The 19848-nt window shown below is 34.3% G+C and overlaps 1 protein-coding gene across 8 annotated transcripts in view; it reads right to left on the bottom strand.

Moving 5' to 3' along the window:
• The window catches only part of Slco1a2 (solute carrier organic anion transporter family member 1A2), a 118988-nt gene that overhangs the window by 23728 nt on the left and 75412 nt on the right, over positions 1-19848 (bottom strand). For 6 of the 8 annotated variants that reach the window (XM_078015128.1, XM_078015126.1, XM_078015124.1 and 3 more), the window contains 7 exons: positions 19214-19346; positions 15731-15837; positions 13422-13568; positions 6919-7017; positions 5901-6122; positions 2740-2904; positions 1319-1514 (listed from right to left, as the gene is read on the bottom strand). In XM_078015128.1, coding sequence (XP_077871254.1) covers positions 1319-1514; positions 2740-2904; positions 5901-6122; positions 6919-7017; positions 13422-13568; positions 15731-15837; positions 19214-19346 — 1069 coding nt within the window. The remainder of the gene's footprint in view (positions 1-1318; positions 1515-2739; positions 2905-5900; positions 6123-6918; positions 7018-13421; positions 13569-15730; positions 15838-19213; positions 19347-19848) is intronic. The other 2 variants (XM_078015127.1, XM_078015129.1) reach the window with 2 other exon arrangements.

Here is a 19848-nt window from a genome sequence, read left to right as displayed (position 1 = left end):
CACTAAGTGCCTACCATGTGGATTTGCATTTAATTTTTTTTTTTAGTTATAGATGGACACAATGACTTTATTTATTTTTATGTGGTGCTGATGATCAAACCCAGTACCTCACCTGTGCTAAGAAAGTGCCCTAGCACTGAGCCACAACCCCAGGCTCATGGGACGCAATTTTCCGGATATTATTAGAACTAAAACATGAAGATGACCTAATCTCTAAGGTTGATCCATGTGGGAGAAAATAATGAGAGAGCTAACTTGAAGATCAAAACCTGCTTTTTCCATTTATAATGCATTTACTTCAGAAACAAAGTCACGTGAGTAAAAAAAAATCATTCTTCTAGTTTAGTACCCAGTATTTATAATTGTGATCATGCACTAACTAATATAAGAGTCTAGAGAACGAATTCAAATCCTGTGACTAGACCAAAGTGTGACCTTCCACACGTTCTCTCTGGAAATCAGCATAATTGGAGATGCAGACAATCTTTAAGATTCTTTCCAATTTTAAAACCCACATTTCTATACTGATATGGTTGAAGAGGTTTTTTTTAACTTCTCTAATCTTCCATTTCTTCATCTATAAAATGGAATTAATAATGCCTATGTTAAGCAGAGCTTGCAAGATTCAAATCAGATAATATATGCAAAAATTATGATTTTATATTTGAAATTATTTTAATACTATAATACTTGATGACTTTAAAATGAACACTTTAGGATGCTTTTCATTTCATTTTGATTTGAAGTGAATTTTTAAAATTTCTTATTACTATGGAAAAATCTTTCTGTAAACCCAGATAAACCTCAAAATACAATATCTAAAACTATTTAATACTTTAGACATAATATCAGTAATATACATAAATTTATATATTAATTTACCATGAATTAGGATTCAATAATGCTAATTAAGCCCACCATGGAAACATCTAAAGGCTATTTGGACTGCATAGTCAACTTTTCATTTTAATATTTACAGGGTTATAAAATATATGGATAACAAATCCTAATATAACCTATAGGTAGCTTCCTTTATGTACATTTTAATGTCTACTAGTATATTACAAAGACTACCAATTATACACATACACACACAATCATAAACTCATTCACCCTGTGATGTTCACTACATTTTTAATAAACCTAGAATTTGAATGGATTGGTATATAATTGATAGGTAAAGGAAAGATGCAGGATGACCGTGGATCACTGCCATTAACTCCTAAAAAAATGATTTGGTTTTGTACAACCACTAGAGAAAATATGCTACTAACAGTCTGTTGAAAGAATATCGAATTTACTAGGAAAAAAAACATACCCTGCATAAGAGGTAGTTATGCCAGCAACTGGAGAATTATCACAAGTCGCAAGAAAACATAAAAAATAGAGAAGGTACTCAATTACAGATAACCAACATCCTATGTGGGCAGCTTGTTTAACGGTAATCTTGAACTTCTTCATAATTAAACCACCAGCAATATATCCAATGCATATTGGAGGTAAGTTATAAATACCTATAAATGCAAGTAAAATGTTATTTACAAATTAACAACAACGAAGAACAAATATGTTATCATTTTTGCCCAATATGTTTTACATAAGAAGGTATTTAGGTTGAAGTAGTGGTAATTTTAACCCTACTCAGTTACACTTCATGTACAGGGAGATTTCAAAATGACTCATAATTTCAAGTATATTTTTAAAAATTGTTATTATCATTCATTTAATTATTCACAATAGGTTTTCAATTTCTTATAGTCAGGTATCGTGATCAATGCCTCTTTTATTAGGATATACATAGGAGTAGCAAGTCCAAGTTGACCAGTAATTTATTATATCACTCTCTAGTGTGTGGGATGGGAATATATACATATATAAGTATCTTATATGTATGTGTATATATATGGTAGTTCAGTTATTTACTCCCACTTTGATTATTAAGAATTTGACTCAGTTCAAGGTACTTTAGAAAGTCATTCTGCTGAAGCTGTGGCTGTTGTGTGTGGCTATATTTCATATTTTGCTGTGGTAACCAGCATTCTTCTTTACCAGCTCTTTGTCCCCTTCTCCAATACAAAAAAAGGAAAAAGCAAAAGGGAAAGACAGCCCTAGGCTGTTTTGTATAATATCTGCATCACTGAATCATATTCTTGGATGAACTTGTTAAAACTCAAGGCATTTAGGCACACATAGCCTGGGATAGTAATTTTTTAGAAGAATAAAAAGATCTCAGGAAAAAACCCAGGCAAGGTAGAATCATTGGGGTTAGGGTAGTTACAGGAAAGGCAGAAAGTATATAGACACAGAAATATCTAAAACCATCAGGCGACCAACCAACTACATTAGGAGAATATGGAATCCAAGAATTTAAGCCAAAAGAGTAAAACATAAGAGTAAAACACAGAATCCTAATGAGTTAACTCTAATCCTTTATAAATTAATAAACTGCCTATCTGAAAATTCACTAATGTTTGCATTTCCCGAGATTTCCACAAACATTATGAATTTCTATTCTGACTGGAGAGAGAGCAGAAGAGAGAAAAAAGACAATTTCTGACCTCTTCCCCTTCATACACTTCCTTAATTTTCCTAGAGAGTGGAAAGAGAAAATTTAGCAGAGACAGGAATATCCTAAAAGACTTCAATTTAGGAGTTTCCTAATCACTTTGTCACATTGTTCACCATTTCATGGGGGGGGGGGGGGAAGCACGCCAATAACTCAGAGAGAAACAAACATACCAATGAGAAAGATTGCATCAGAAGTTGATTTTCCATATTGTTGTTCCAGATATTTAGGCATAAAGGAGAACATGCTAGCAAATGCATTGAACTGTAACACACTTATAAGTATGAAAAGCATGTAAATTGGATTGCAAGAGAGACTTTTCATGAATGGTAAAAAATCTGAAATGAAAGAATGATAGTGTCAGATCAACTTGGCTTTGCATTTTGTGGCAGGTGTTTTCCTGAAATATCAACCTCCCTCCCCGATTATACTTTGTAATGCACATATATCTATCTGTTCATTCTTTTTACTACTTGTAAGCTGAAGATACATAAGCTGAGTGGCTTCTGGAAATCAGTGATACACCTGACTGGGTAGAATTAGAACACAATAGTTTTACCTTCCCTAAGTCATTATTTAAGGAATTTTTTTAAGAGAGAGAGAGAGAGAGAGAGAGAGAGAGAGAGAGAGAGAGAGAGAGAGAGAGAGAGAGAGAGAGAGAGAGAATTTTTTAATATTTATTTTTTAGTTCTTGGCAGACACAACATCTTTGTTTGTATGTGGTGCTGAGGATAGAACCCCAAGCTGCACCGCACACCAGGCGAGCGCGCTACTGCTTGAGCCACATCCCCAGCCCAATTTAAGCAAAATCTTAAAGAGACAAATACAGGGGATGGGTTTGTGGCTCAGTGGTGGAGCACTTGCCTCACATGTGTGAAGAACTGGGTTCAATTCTCAGCACCACATATAAAGAAATGAATAAAATAAAGGTCCATAAATACTAAAACAAATACAGGATCTGGGTCCACACCATTTCTTTTTTATCCTTTTCTTTTTTCTTCTATTAATATCCTCTCTTCTCTAGAGATTTCCTAGAATGGAAGATGCTTTTTCTCCACAATCTGGAAGGAAATCACTTTGATAAAGAAGTATGTACTAAAATATAGAAACTATCACTCCCTGAATATTTAAAATGAAGACATGGGAATTAATGGGATAAAAGTTTGTTTAAGTACCAGGAATTTTTCTGCTTCTTCAGAACAACAATTTCAATGGTTGTTTCAACAGTTTCAACAGTTCACAGTGGGATGTATATTAGAACTACCTGGAGATATTTGTTAAACCATATGCAGGCTCTGTTCACATAGATTTTGATTCATTTGGTACATAATAAGGACAATATAAATGATTTAACCAAATTTTTTTTTCTGCTTTAATTTGTGGCCTGTCTATGGTAAATGGGTTGAGTCACATTGCAGCTATTTTGGCTCAAATTCTAATTTCTTTTCACTTTTTCTATCTTCACGTTCTCTGTCTCAATTTCCTTGTTTTGTACTGTCCCAGTTTACTTAATATTAACTGCCTAAAACTTACTCGAGAATGAAGTATCAAGAAATAAATAAACCATTTGGTAGAAGAGGAAGCACAGCTTAATGCAAAGAAATAAATCCCACTTGTAGAATTCCTGCTTAAGAATAAGGTCCATGAAGGTACATGCAGAGGAGGGAGATGTGGTCAAAACTCTTTGGGGCTTTTTCTTTTTTTTTCTTTTTTGGTACTGGGGTTTGAACTCAGGGTACATGACCACTGAGCCAAATTCTCAGCCCTATTTTTGTATTTTATTTGGAGACAGTTTCACTGAGTTACTTAACACCTTACTGTTGCTGAAGCTGGCTTTGAACTCGTGATTCTCCTGTCTCACCCTCTGAGCCTCTGGTATTACAGGTGTGCGTCACTCGGCTCTTTGGGCTTTTTCAGTCACCCATTTTTATTGACATCCCTGTCCTAATAGAAGAGTCCTGATAGTTCAAACCTATTTAACATATTTTATCCTACTCTAAGCTCTTCCCTAGTTTTGAAAGTTGATCTTGCAAACCACAAAAAATATTCTGTGTTAATATTCTCTATCAGTCTGTATTATCCCTTTTAGAAGAATTGTTATTATAATCATGATTCTTAAAATTTTCAAGATCATAAACCAATTCTAATCTTCCAATAAGTATTAAATAACATTTAATTGTGCTTCAAGTGAATTTGTGATTGTTAATAAAAATTAATGTGTAAATTGGTATACGAGCTTGTGAATTATGGTAAAATAACAACATCAACAATGAAAATATTAGTACTAATAGGAATAAAATAGGAACATGTACCAGAATTCCTTTCACCTGTACACAATAACTCTATAATAAAAGTAATGCTATTATTGCCATTTTACAGATAATGAAACAGCTCCCCCCACCCCGTCACCACCCATCTTCCAAATAAATACTCTTTAAGAATTCTAATGCCCAGGCCACATTCCCTAAGAATTAACTCAAACTTCCTGAGAATACTGCACTACTTTCAAGCATCAATAAATTCTAAAACTCCTAAGTGATTCCAATGTATGCCATGTTTGGGATACAAATACTATATACTAAAATTATCTACACTGAGTTTCCCACCGAAACATCTTCTTGAAAACTTTGCCTTGAACTTTGATTAAAGATCTATATAAAAAATACTACATGAATTATGCTCTTGCATTCGCTGAAATTCAGTATGTTGCTCAATGTTACTTGTATCATACATCATATGATGATATTTTTCTACACTTTTGAACTTTGTTATTGAGGGAACAATTTCTCTTTAAAAATTATAATTCACCCCTTTATCAAATATAAAAAATCATATTATCTATAATGTTTCCTTTTTCTGCCTTAAACTCCAGGAAGCTCACAGCTAAGCTAAAATTTTGGTTATAGAACTATACTATCTATTATGATTAGTGCATATTTTTCCTACTATTGTTCTTAGTTTTAATTTCTACTTGTTCATTTTTAATTATACTTATGTTCTCTATAGAACAGATTGTTTTAAAGCAGATAGGACCAAATATATTTGCTTATTTGGAATTCCAAGAATGATTTCAATTTTTATATAAAGACTGAGATGATTTCAATTTTTATATAAAGACTTTTATATAATTTGCTTTCAAATTACATGATTTGTTTTCAAAGATTAGCACAGGAAGAATCAGAGTAGTTAGATATTATTGACTTGTGACCAGTAATAACAAAATATCTTAATAGCACACATCAGCAGCATAATATATTATAGTGCTAAGCTAAAATACAGATACACCTATATAAAATGAAAGGTAAATTATGGTGTTTAAAATGTTTATATTTGCCTTTAGTGATTCCATTCTTTTCCTTCTTGACCTCTCCTCTCTGTTTTTCTTCTTTGTCATTTTTAATGATGTCAGCATTACCCTCTAGTCCCTCCTTTGGAAGCGTTTTGGGCAAAAAGAAAAAAGGAATGGCAGTGAGGACATTCACTCCTGCACAGATCAAAAAGCCAAACCACCATGCACCAACCCAACGAGTATCAGTGGGAGTTATGGTCAGAGTATCTGTAAAGAAATGTATATATTTATATTAGTTTATGTCATATCTCTTGTATAAAATACATAAAATTATTAAAATTATAATTCTCAGGTTCATTGAAATAGAAAATTTTCATACAATTCAGACATTTATAAACTTATCTAAGGTTGATCAATGGGTATGAAGTTAAAGTTAGGAGCAAGAAGTCTTGGTGAGCTGTTGCACAGTAAGGTGACTATAAATAACAATTGTACTATACATTTTGAAAAGTTACAAGAAAGGATTTTGAAAGTTTTCCTCTTAAAGAAAAGAGAAATAGATATTATACAATGTATTCATATATCAAAACATCACATTGAATCCCATTAGTATGTATAATTTTTGTTTTATGTATCAGGTAAAATTAATTTAAAAAGATTTGTCTGACAATGTGTACTGCTATGATATAAATAATAAAGCAATAAATTAGCCTTGATTATCTATCATATCACATAAAGAATTTATAACTAGGTACTTAATAAATAACTGAAAGGTCTATTTCAGTATCCACAAGTAATCCTTTGAGTACAAAAATGTAAAACTTATGTTCTTAAATCTTTTGAAACCAAAATATGGCTGCGATACGACAGAAAGAGTAATGAACTTTGAATCAGAAGATCAGCATTTTATCTTCCTCTACTATTTACTCCACTTTGGTTGGCTGATGTAAACTTGAAATAATCTACCTTTGAGAGGGTCAAATAGGACAACAATTACATGCAATTACATTCATAAGATACTTTGCATACTCTGACACTGTTTAAATAGATTTTATTGAATTACCTGTGTTTACAGATCCAGTGTCTACATAAATGTTTGCACAGAATGACGCTAACAAAAGTCCAATCAAAGGACCAATGATAGCTCCTGTTTCTATAAACCCTAAAAAAAACCAAAAATACAATGTTACAGTATAGTTATATACTCACATAGAATCTGGTTCTATGAAAAGACTGAAGTTTTCATTTATTTTTTTTTAATTTTTTAATTTTTATTTATTTTATTTATTTTTTCATTTTTGAGAGGGGTTGTGCTAGTTGTTGAATGTAGGGACTTTCTCATGCTAGGCAAGTGCTTTTTTGCTTAGGTACATCCCAGTTATCTTAGATATTTTCGACTGAGATATTCAGCTTATAAGAAAAATAAACTTGGTGTGTTTATAAAATAACACTGATTTTGTAAATGTTGAAAAACAAGCTGCTATTTTTTGAATCTGCGATGTCCTCTAAAGCTTCATAGGTTAGAGGCTTAGTCCCAAGTTTGGCACGATTAGGAATTGGTACAACTTTTAAGATGTGAGGATTATTGGAAAGTCTTCAGGTCATTTGAGCCATGCCCTAAAAGAGGTGATGAGACTCCAGTCTCTTCCTCTTTCTCTCTCACTTCCTGGCCATGAAGTAAGCAGTTTCATACACATGCTTCTGCATCATGTGTTGCCTCACTACAGGCCCCAAAACAACAAGGCCAATCAATCATGAACTGAAACCTGAAACTGACAGCCAAAATAATCATTTTTTTCTTTTTTTTTTATTGATTGTTCAAAACATTACAGAGCTCATGATATATCATCTTTCATACATTTGACTCAATTGGGTTTTGAACTCCCATTTTTACCCCAAATACAGATTGCAGAATCACATCTGTTATGTACTCACATTTTTATATAATGGCATATTAGTGACTGTTGTATTCTGCTACCTTTCCTATCCCCTACTATCCCCCCTCTCCTCCTCTCCCCTCCCATCTTCCCTCTCTACCTCCTCTGCTGTTGTTCAATTCTCTCCCTTTTTTTCCTTCTTTATAAATTTATAGTATGGTTTAGATATGAGGTGTTCCCTAAAAGTTCATGTGTGAGATAATGCAAGAATTTTCAGAGGTAAACGACTTGATTATAAGAGGTGTGACCTAATCAGTAGATTAATCTACTGATGGATTAACTGGGTGGTAATGTAGGAAGGTAGGGTGTGGTTGGAGAAATAGATTACTGAGGGTGAGCAGAGCTCTCTGTGCTTCTTCATTTCTATGTTCTGAGCTGCCTTCCTCTTCCATACCTTTCAGCCATAATGTTCTGCCTGACATTGGGCTCAGAGCAATGGTGATGGCCATCTGTGGACTGAAACTGTGAATTAAAATAAACTTCTGCTCCTCAAATTTTTTTTTGTCATGGTGACAAAAAAAAAAAAAACCTGACTAAAAACACTGATTATTTCAGGTACTTGTTAAAGTAACAGAAAGTTGACTAACATAGAAGCCTTATAATTTAAAGCCATTTTCTCAATACTTCCAAATTCTCTTTTATGCTGAGTAAAAGCTTTGCTCTAACAGCACAGGCACACAGGCATCCTATTGAAAAATCCATGATAAAGAACAAAATATTTTTGATGCTTACATAGCCATATTTTTAAAGAAATTCTAAAACAATAACATGTAAAATGAATTTTTTATACATATTCCTCAGAAAAACATCACTCCAAATCTTCAATTAAAAATTCCTTGAAAATAACAGGCCCTCATTATTATGGTACATCTCATTGATTTTATCACAGTCTCCTTTCTTATCCTTCACATTCTTATTTTCTACTTTCATCAGTCTCTTATATCCTCACTTGGCTTCTTAATAATTGAAAATTCATCAGCAGCCACCTCCTGATTTATCTACAATTCAGAATGTATGTTGATCCCTTCCTGATCACTGAAAATCCAGGCAGGAGCTTCTTCTGCTTACTTCATATTTTGTCTCTGCATTTTGTCTGCCTTCTCCACAGTCTCAGGGCTGAAGCTCATCTACCCCATGTAGTCCTGACTTGTCCGGTACCAACCCCTTTTATATTATCTGTGGTCTTTATCTGCCTAACACTCCCTGTTCTATGCTTACTTCATATCCCCCCACCCAATGATTGCTACACTATCTCAAAAGCACTCTGCTTTATTTCCTTTCCCTGTACTCCATCTCCATTTCCTCACCTCCTTCTCACTTGCTTAAATCTCTTCACATTATACTCAAAAGTATAGGTAATAACTCTTTGTCACTAATCCAGTGCCTATCTTGGTCTTCATCCTGCTAACTCTGTCATTTGACATTGCTGACTAACTCTTGTCATTTTTCTCCTAGAACCTTCAGAAAACTATACATTCATTGCTTTACTTTTCCCCCTATAACTACTTTGTCTTTGATTTTTCTTCCTCTTATTCTACTCACTAAGTAATTTCCAGTATTTTACCCTAGAACCTCTCATTATACAAATGAACTTCCAATGACAACCTCATTTTTCCCTTCTAATTTCACTTATTATCTCTATGAAGATGATTCTCATGCTGTATACCTAACTTTCATATTCTCTCCTAAACTCCAGAGACATACATGGAACTATTTTATTGATGTCTAAGTATTAGATTTATAATTATTTCATTGTGCATACACACATGCAGATATATAACATTGATATAATTATGTAGTTATTTATTTACTAAACTCGTTGTGGACATGTATCTCATTCATCTTAATATGTAGATAAATTATCATAGTTTTACATAATATGTACCTATTATGGTTTAGATGTGAGGTGTTCCCCAAAAGCTCATATGTGAGAGAGTACAAAATGTTCAGAGGCCAAATGATCAGATTATGTAATCTTTGACCCAATCAATGGGTTATTCCACTGAAGTGGATTAACTGGGTGGTAACTATATGCAGAAATATATGACTGGAGGAAGTAAGTCACCAGGGGTATGACTTTGAGGTTTATATTTTGTCCCCAGTAAACAGCGCTTGCCCGCTCTCTTTTTTCTGTTTTTCCTCCTCTTCCTCTTCCTCCCTATTCCTCCTCCCCCTCTTCCTCCTTCTTCTTATTCTTGGTTGCCATGTCCTGAGCTGCTTCCCTCTATAATATCCTTCTTCGTGATGTTCTGCTTCACCTTAGGCCCAGAGCTATACAGCCAGCCAACAGTGGACTGAACCTCTGAAACCACAAGCCAAAATAAACTTTTCTTCCTTTAAATTGTTCTTGTTAGGTATTTTGATCATAGCAATGAAAAGCTAACTAAAACAGAAATTCATACCAAGGAGGAAGGTCACTGATGTTACTAATCTAAGCTTGTGGTTCAAAAGCCTTATGGAGTTTGTGAGAAGAATTTTGAGAAATTTAGAGATGCAAAGTATAAAAGATTTAGAATGTTGCAAGCAGAGCTTAATTGGTGATTCTAATTGGAGCACAAAAGACCAAAATGCTAATAGGACTGCGGATAGTAAAGACTGGGATCTTAAGGTTTTCAGAAGAGAAAGAAGACTAAATTGGAAATTGGACTAGAGGCTACTTATGTGGCAAAATTGTCATCTACATTTTGTCTATGTCCTGGGACATCCTGTAAGGATCAATTTAAAGATGATAAACTAATTAATTTGTTGGAGGAAATTTCAAGGCAGCAAAAAATTCAGGGGGCAGTATGGCTATTGCTGGCAGCTTTTAGCTAAATTTACTGTGATAATCAGGAGCAGAAAGCAGAGTAGAAAGATTTGAAAAATTTGCAGTTTGGCCACCAAAGTGTGAATAAAACTGAAGCCAAAGAAGTTGTGATTGTTAAGACATTACATTCACTAAAGAGACAACAGGTACCTTACCCATAAACAATAGCTTGAATGCATCTCAGAAACGGACAAGACAATGTCTTTCACAGGCTCAAAGATCTCCTTTGAAAAGAGATCCTGGGGGCATCTTGCTTGCACAGTGGGGCCTAGGAAGTTGTTTCACTGTGCTCAATCATCCAAACACTCAGAGGCTGCTGAAGCCATCATCCAAAGAGGTTTGGCTACTGCTCAAGATGGTGGCAGACCTTGGCATCAACCACATGGTCCTAGTTTTGCAGGAATGAGATGCTAGAGTTATGATGACAGGGAGGTTTCCACTGAGATTTCATAGGAAGGCCAGGAAGAATGTAGCAGATTCAGAGTCCTTTGTGGGCTGTCCCTGAAAGGGTGATGCAGGAAGATGTAAGAAGGAAGCCAAAGCTACAAAGAAGACTCCTCTGAGGTCAAGAGATGCCAGTAACATGGAATATCTGTCAAGGAAGCTGCAAGAACCTACAGAGATAACCTAAGAGAGAGGCCATGTGGACTGCAACCAGTAAGGCCACAAGGGAAGAATTATACATGCCCTTTGAAAGTAACATCACGATCTCATGTTCCCAAGATGCTAGATGTGGAGCTACAGGACTTGTTTGCTCAGCTGGATTTTGATTTGTTTTGGTCCCATCTCTTCTTTCTATGCATCCATGTCTCTATTGTGAAATGAAAATGTTTACTCTGTGCCATTGAATGTTGGTACAATTTACTTTTGATCTTGGCTATCAAGAGTTTGCTAAAGTCTCAAATGAGATTTTTGGACTTGGACTTTGGGTAATGCTGTACCTGTTAAAAGACTATGGAAATGAACTTATGTATTTTTATATACATAGTATGTAAATGAACTAAATGTATTTTTTACTGTGAGATGGACATGAGATCTTAGGGGGAGCAGAGGAGGAATGTTATGGTTTAGATGTGAAGTGTGCCCCCAAAGCTCACATGTGATATAGTGCAAGAATGCTCAGAAAATCCACTGATATGGATTAACTTGGTAGTAAATGTATGTAGATGGGGTGTAGCTGGAGAGAGTAGGTTACTGGAAGTTTAACTTTTGGGTTTATATTTTTTCCCTGGTGAGTATAGCACGTGCTTGTGCTCCACCTTCCCATCTCTCTATCTTTCTCTCCCTCTCTCCCTCTCTTTCTCTTTCCTCATTGCCAGGTCCTGAGCTGCTCTCCTCTGCCATGCCCCTCTGTCAGAATTTTCAGCCTCACCTTGGGCCCAGAGCTATGTATGGAGTTGGATGAACATAGACTGAACCTGTAGAACTGTGAGCCAAAATGAACTTTCCTCCTCTAAGTTGTTCCTGTCAGGTCTTTTGGTCACAGTGATGCAAAAGCAACTAAACCAGTACCAAAATATTTTATGAATATTAAAATACATAATATAACAAGCTGTTTGCTAATTTATTTTAGATATGTGTGTGCAATCTTTCAATAGAAGTATGTGAAGGGATTTAAAAGGACTGAAAAGAAAAATAATGAAAGAGATTATTGTAAAGTAGTGAACCTCCAAAAAGTTCCAAAAGTTATTTGGGGGTAATTATTCAATAGTTTTTAAAATTTTAATCCATCTTGATTATATATAGGTCTGTTCTTATTTTCTTTCACTCGCTTAAAGTTATTAAGTTTATAAAAAGATAAATCTACATTAATAAGAGAATAATCCTATAGACAAAGTTTTGATTTTTTCAACTAGATAGAATAGCTAAGGAATATAAGCAAGTTATTTATAACAAATTAATATTAGAAGATTAGGAGATAATATAAGAAAGTGGCTCTTGGGTTGACTATTTACCAGATAATACATGAATATAAAAAGGTAATTATGAAGATTGCTTTTGTGAAAAAAATATGAATAATCCCCTAGGACATGGAGACTGTGATGAGGAGACACTATCAAGGAAACTAAATATACATAGAGTATCAGGGTTGTGATTGATAAGTAAGAGTTCAGAGTTAGCAAACAAGAAGCCAGCAGGAGTCATGAAGGTGGTAAAGAAGACTTGATTAAAACAATGTTTCAGAAAGATTACACTGCAAAAACATTTATAAGAAATCAATAAAAGAGCATATGGAAATAAGTGACCAACAAAGAAGTTATAATAAATTATGAAGCAATGAGAACTGAACAAAAACAGAAATAGAAAAAGTAGTGAGAAAGATCTTGAATCTTCTTAGATCTTAGAATCTTCTTAGAAAGAATGCAGTGTCAGGGAAATAGAGCATTCAGAGGACTTGAGGGACACTAGATTAGTAGTCTTTTTAATAGTAGAAAGCAGATTTTGCAGCTAGGCAAACTTATACACACGTGTAATTCCAATGACTCAGGAGGGTGAGGCAGGAGGATTGCAAGTTCAAGGCTATCCTGGGCAATTTAGAAAAACCCTTTCTCAAATTAAAAAAAAAAAATAAAAAGGACAGGGGATGTAACTCAGTGCTATGGTGTCCCTGGGTTCAATCCCTAGTACCTTAAAAAAAAGAAAAGGCAGATTTTACAAAGTGGCTTATAATTGATTGCCACATTCAAAAACCTTATGACTAACTATGCCAAGGGACTCTGCTCATCATACTGGAAATCACTAAGATTCTATGTAGACAATTAATTTTTAACCTAAGGGAACTTACTGTCTTGAATAGGAGTTAAGGCAGATTTTTAAACTTACCAATATACAAAGGAGAGTTTTCAGATTTGGCAAAATCTTCTATATAGGAAATACCCAAAGGCATGATGGGGGTTTCACCCATTCCACGTATAATATTTCCTACCAGTACATATACCCACATTAATGACTTAACTTCCTTCACACACTCTGCATTAAAATTAACAAACAAAAAAATTGCATTAGTGCTTGGATAGTAAGTGTTAGTTAGTGACAATTAATTCAAAGTTTTCTTTAAGCATTTCTTGGTTCTTATATGCCCATGACATCTTATCAATAATTTATCTACTTGGCCAGCAATGATTCATTGGGTCACCCTTATTGCATTTTTTTTTTTTTTTGCAAGAGTGCTTAGGTATGGACAAGTATAAGTGGTGTGCTGGAACCTGTTCTTTTGGGCTGGGAGAAAAGACTACATATATCTTTTCCCAATTCAATATTTAGTGTCAATTCTTTTTGGCAGTTTGATGGGAGCATTTACATCATATAGAATTTGGCAAACACCAAATATCAGGCTTACCCCAACCCCCCCAAATTTAGTTTACCAGTAACTACTGATCCCAATTAACAGATATGAGTGTTATCCCATTCCTACACAACTTTGGGTAGAGAAGAAACACACATACACAAATATATCTCCCCATAATTCATATCACATTTATCAATATAACATTTACTTAAAACCAAGTTCCATTCAAGATTGAATTTTCTACAGCTGATAACTTTATAAAAATTAAAAATATTTAACTGGGAAATAATCACTTTATTTTCTATGGAGACTACTGTATACTGAAACTACCAAAATCTTTTAACAGTACCACCCCAATCCTTGGAGCAACACCTTCTTATTAGAGTAATAAAGACCAGGTCCAAGGGAATTGAAAACAAAAAACAAAAAAGAGAGCTCTCTGAAGACTTAGATCTACCTTTTTGCCATTTTTGTTCTAAGACAAAAAAAAGCTGTCAAGCCTTAAGGAAACACTGTAGGGTCATGTTTTCAGGAGAGTGAAAGACAAGGTACTTTCACCTCCTGTAAACTGGCCAGGCGTTGTTCACAAACATCAGGGTCCTGAGCATAATTGTATCCTGCAGTTTTTTGAGAAGTCTACCTCAAAGTCATTCCCAGTCCCAAAACATAATAGTCTCCATTTCTGAAGATTTGTTTGTTTGTTTGTTTGTTTTCCCCAATGATAAGCACAATGATTTGCATCTAGAGATCACAGACAAATCCTAGGCTTACTCTAGGGCAAAACTGAAGATGTTAAGTGATGAAAGAATGAATGCACTTTCCTGGAGATGCACCAAAGAGGGGAGGCTTTTGCTGCCCCACTGTAATGCAGACTAGTGCCTGCACAAGCCTTCTGCAAAGCCAGAGTGAGTTCAGGCTACTGGTAATGGTTTTTTTTTTTTTTTTTTTTTTTCTCAGTAGCTTCTTTGGCTTATCTCTTCTGAGACAGATAGTCTTTTTAACTCTGATTCCATAATGGCAGTAAGTTCCCAGCTATCAGGACTACTGCAACTTCCACTGTCACAAATCCAGGATTTAAATGTCCCCATAAGAGGAGAAGTTCTGGCTTGAGGTAAGTCAGCAGTCATATCCAGACTAAGTGTCACTAGAAGATTATTTAGATCCCTTAGCATATGAAGGAGCAGAGACCAGTATGCTGTTGCAGTTTTGTGCTAAAGTTAAAGTCAAGTCTCTGTTAAAGAAGGTCAAGGAGATGGAAAAACAAATCTCCATTAGTAGAAAGAGAATAAATTAATTCCAAATTTTAATATACTTGCTGCTTTCCTAGCTATAGAATATCAGTGATATAATACAAAGCTTTAGAACTTTTTTCTCTATTTGCTATTTGCATAATTGTAGAGACCAAATAATGAATATAAATTTATCCTTCAAAGTAATTTTTCTTTGTGGGATTAACTCTATAGTGGTCCTGGGATGGTTATCATTGACTCATTTTTTTGTTTTTTGTTTTTTGTTTTTTGCTGTACATATTGGCGATTGAACCCAGTGTCTTACTCATGCTAGGCAAGCTCTCTACCACTGATCTACATTTCCACCACTCTTTGACTCATTTTTAAATAACCATTTTAAGAAACAGGGAAATCTTACTAGATACATTGAATAAGGGATAATATTCTATATTATTAGACATTCCTATTCTCCCTCTTGTGATCCTCTCAGAATCCCAGAAGAGAGAAAATATCTTCTGTTCATTCACCAAAATCATTTAACTAAACCCAACATTTTGTCCAAAAGACCAGTTATGAATTCACTGGACAGAATGCCATACAATGAAGTAGATAACCTGATGGATCTTGTGTAGGTCTTGAAGTCTGGTTGCCATTTTCCATACACAAGAAACTGTTTGAGGACAAGTTGCTTGAAACTGAAACTGTAGATTCATATTCATATCTGTATGAATATGGGGAAAACATATTTATGTTAAAGAATTAATGAGGACAGTGTGGGCATTTTGCAGATTACTAACTCCTGCTTCACTTCAGCCACAACATTAAAATTCTATAAAGATGTCTTTTCATCTTTGTTACTCTAATGATCATAAATTAATATCATCAAAAGAATCGAATCGGCTGCTCATTGAAAATGTAGACTCCCCTTACAGTTAGCTTTCAATTCTCTACATGTCAATGTTATACCTTTTAGATTATCTGACATCAACCATCTGTGGTTTTTAGGTGACCATTTCCTGGAAATGATTAATATGGAATAAGGAACAAAAACTAAACTGAAATAGAAAACTCAACATTTAATTAAGAAAATAAAGGCTTTGGTGGGGAGGGGAACAATCTCTACCTTTGGATTCTCTGAAGTTTCCTCTTAAGAAGCATAACCATGAATTCTGAGAATCCAAAAATAATTACTCAATGTGTCCATTAACTCCTAAAAAAGGAAAAAAATTGCCTATCATAATGAGGGGCCTTAGGAGAATCTCAACTATCAGCACAGCTTAATGTAATGTTTTTTCCTCTTCTCACAAGAACAAAAGGGCTAATAGATTGTGGCCATTTAATTTAGGCAAATTACCACAGGATCCAAATATCCTTTCTCAGAAAGTAAATTACATACTACAAGATTATAGGAAATTATGTCCAACTGAGTCTCTCTTTGTTACAAATTATTCTGGTTTTTTTTTTTTAATGTGTATATTAGGTAAGAGAAAGCCAAAAGAAAACTTTCCCTTCTTAGTTGTATATGAGCTAAAGTGTTATGCTTGGATACTCTCAGTAGTCTTTAATTTCTATGCTACAGGATATAATACAAAGGGTTGAAATACCTTCTCCTTAGAACAATTGCCCAGTCATGCCCATAGAACATGGCTGTGAACTGTGAACAAAGGTTTCTATTTCCTTACTGATGAGCTCATGAGACATAAGAACTTCAAAGAAATAAGACCTTTGGCAGATGGTGGAACAAATGTAAATAACAGCCGAATATTACTTGATATTACCTTAGACAAGATAGAAAATAAAAGAGCAGTAAAAACTCTTTGCCTGAAAACAACTGATCCCTTCAAAAATACCCGAGAAGATAAAATAAAATAATTTGTTGATTTTATTTATATACTTAAAATTTAGTCTCTTATTCAAAGTCCATTTATTCATAAACACCAACCAAATAGCAATAAAAGGATTTTAAAATGAAAAACGAAAAGGCACAATTCAACAAGGTTAAAAAGACTGGGAGATCTGACAATAAGGCGGAGTTTGAAGAAATGTGGAAAGTGGGAAAGCAGGTATGTCAACCGTGACTGAGTGGGAGAATGAAAAATATAGTCATAAGTGTCTACAGGGGAGCGCTTAAACACATGCTGTACATCTCTAGAAAGTTTCAGGCAATATACCTAAAACTGTAGGTGTGCATGACCCAAATTTCAAATGATTTACACACTTTGTTTTAAAGTGTACATAAAAATGAGTTAGACCTACAAAGACATCCCCTGCCTCTCACACTAAAAAGGTCCATTGAGTCTAAAGTCTAAACAGGCATACTGAGGACAGGAAGGCCATGCTAAAAACTGAGTATTCAATAAAACAGAAAAACTGCATACTAAAAAATGAGGTTACTATTCCTACCATCTGGTAGCCAAGCTTCAACTTCCCAAGCAACAGAAAGTAGAATCCTTGCCTAGGATAATTAATTAACAGGTGACGCCCAGTTCTGAGCCATCTGAAAACAACCAGTCCTTACCCTATGAAAAAGTCCTCCATTAATCAGGACAAACATGGAATTTCTAATTACCTTATTGTTGCAGTTATTCCTCTCTTAAATATGAATAACCAAGAACAAGATATATGAGGGACACTAGAGTGGTAAAGACAGAGACAAACAAAAACACTTGGAGGAGCCAGAGACAATAAAGACAGATGAAGAAAATGTAGATGGGAAAAAATATTGCCTTCTTGAAAGAATAAGATGTTCCTCAAAAAGAGATATTCAAAAAACAAAGGAGTCCTTGAAAATAAAATTTAAAAATATGATAGTATAAATTAGAAACCCATCCAAAGGTTTGGAAGACTCATCTCCTAGAAAGTAGAAGGAGATACACCATAAAATTAGAGAAAGAAGATGAGAAAAACATAAGTTTAATCCAGGATATCCAATATTCAAATAGTAGAAGTTGTAGAAAGAGAAAAAAGAGGGGTAAAGGGAGTGAGATATTATCTAAGGGGAAAAATACAAGTAATTTCCCCCAAATGTCCACTGAAAGCACCTAGAACAGAGGAGGAAAAGAACTTATGCCAAAATAATTATGAATTTCTGACTCTAGAGCTTAAAAGAAAAATCTCAATATTTCCCAGAGAAAAGAAACTGGTCACATAGATTAGAATTGCATAGTATTCTTAATAATAATAACACTGAAAAGAAAAAAATTAAAATAGCACTTTTGAATGGTTTCCAAACTATAAATCAAATGTGGAAGTAAAATAAGAATATATTCAGATGAACAATACTTTATCAGAAAGTTACTAAATTATTTTCTGGGAAAGTATTTCCCAGACAAAAATGAAACCCTTCTGACTGCATTGAGAGGGCAACTGCTCTACCAAAATGGTAAGGAATTAATGAGAGATACAAAGAAAGCTAATCAAAAGAAAAAGTCAATTATTATATCAGGAAAAAAAGTTATATAACAGAAAAAAACAACATGATTCAGTGGTGAAAAGTATTTTCAAATAATACAAATGTAAATACTGCATATGATTTTATAGTAGGAATTTTATAGTACAATGAGGTATAAAAAACTAACAAAATACAGAGGCAAACCCCCAAAAGAGCTAAGGCAGTTACAAGGTTCCAAGTGGTTGACCTTGGAAAGCAAAAATTAGGGGCAGGGGACAACTCTTTCAATATAATTTTATTTTTACAATCTTGTACATAATTATTTTGGTGAAAATTAAAATAAAAATTAACATTCAGACTGCTCTCTTTGTGACCTACAATTAAACAGAACCTTATTGCAATCAGAAGTGTCTAAATAGTGCCGAGGAAGGAGTAATTTCCAAATTCCGGCAGGTCCTAAGTATTTTTTCATCAGATTCAATCTCATGAAAGAGGTGTCCCAAATCCCTATTTCACGGATTGACAAGGTGTAATTGTGTGAGTAGAAGTGAGGCAGCAAAGGGCACAGGACAGAATTCATTTCTTCCAGCTCCTACTTCACTATTGTGTTCTTTAGGAAGCATCACTCCCAGAAGGGGAATTTCAAGCCTTGGTTCTTGCAGATAATAAACAAACCTAAAATATCATCAAAGACTGGACTACTTACCGGTTCATGAGGAAATGAGGTAGCGATATTAAGAAACACCCTAATCCCATAACCACACATCCAACACCAATCATTATAGGTCTATGTAGTTTAGTTCCAAAATAACTCACAAATATAATCAACAAAAGATTTCCTAGGGAAAAAAATTGAGAATGCTTAATTCAGTAGGTATTGACAAAATCTAAACAGCTTCAGTTAGTCATTTATACAATAGTATTTACTATCTAACAACCATCACAAGTACTGGGATTGATACTCAGGATGCATAAAACTTTTAAATAAGTAAGACAAAACTTCTGTCCTAAAGGAGGATTCTGTTTCACAATTAAGACAGATACATAAACAGATCTCTGTGGAACATCACCATTTAAAGAGGGCATAGGAAAGGAAGCTAATGAAAGATACTGAACAATAATTCTGGGGAATTTTAAACCTCTGTGATTATCCAACCTTGGGAAATAAGACACAAAAGTAGATAACAGCTTGTGTGTGACCTCTGGCCTCTCCTTCTATGCCTGTTCCACAAAAAAAAAAAAAAACAGGAATGGAGTTAAAAGCTGAAAGAACCAAAATGTAAGTAGGTTCTTGACAAACCATACATTGTTAATTCAATAAACAATATTTACCCTGATTCC

This window comes from Ictidomys tridecemlineatus, chromosome 6, assembly GCF_052094955.1.
Source record: "Ictidomys tridecemlineatus isolate mIctTri1 chromosome 6, mIctTri1.hap1, whole genome shotgun sequence".
Classification (NCBI taxonomy): Eukaryota; Metazoa; Chordata; class Mammalia; order Rodentia; family Sciuridae; genus Ictidomys; species Ictidomys tridecemlineatus.
The sequence above is the reverse complement of the archived record's forward strand: the minus strand, read 5'-3'. Positions and strand labels throughout refer to the sequence as shown.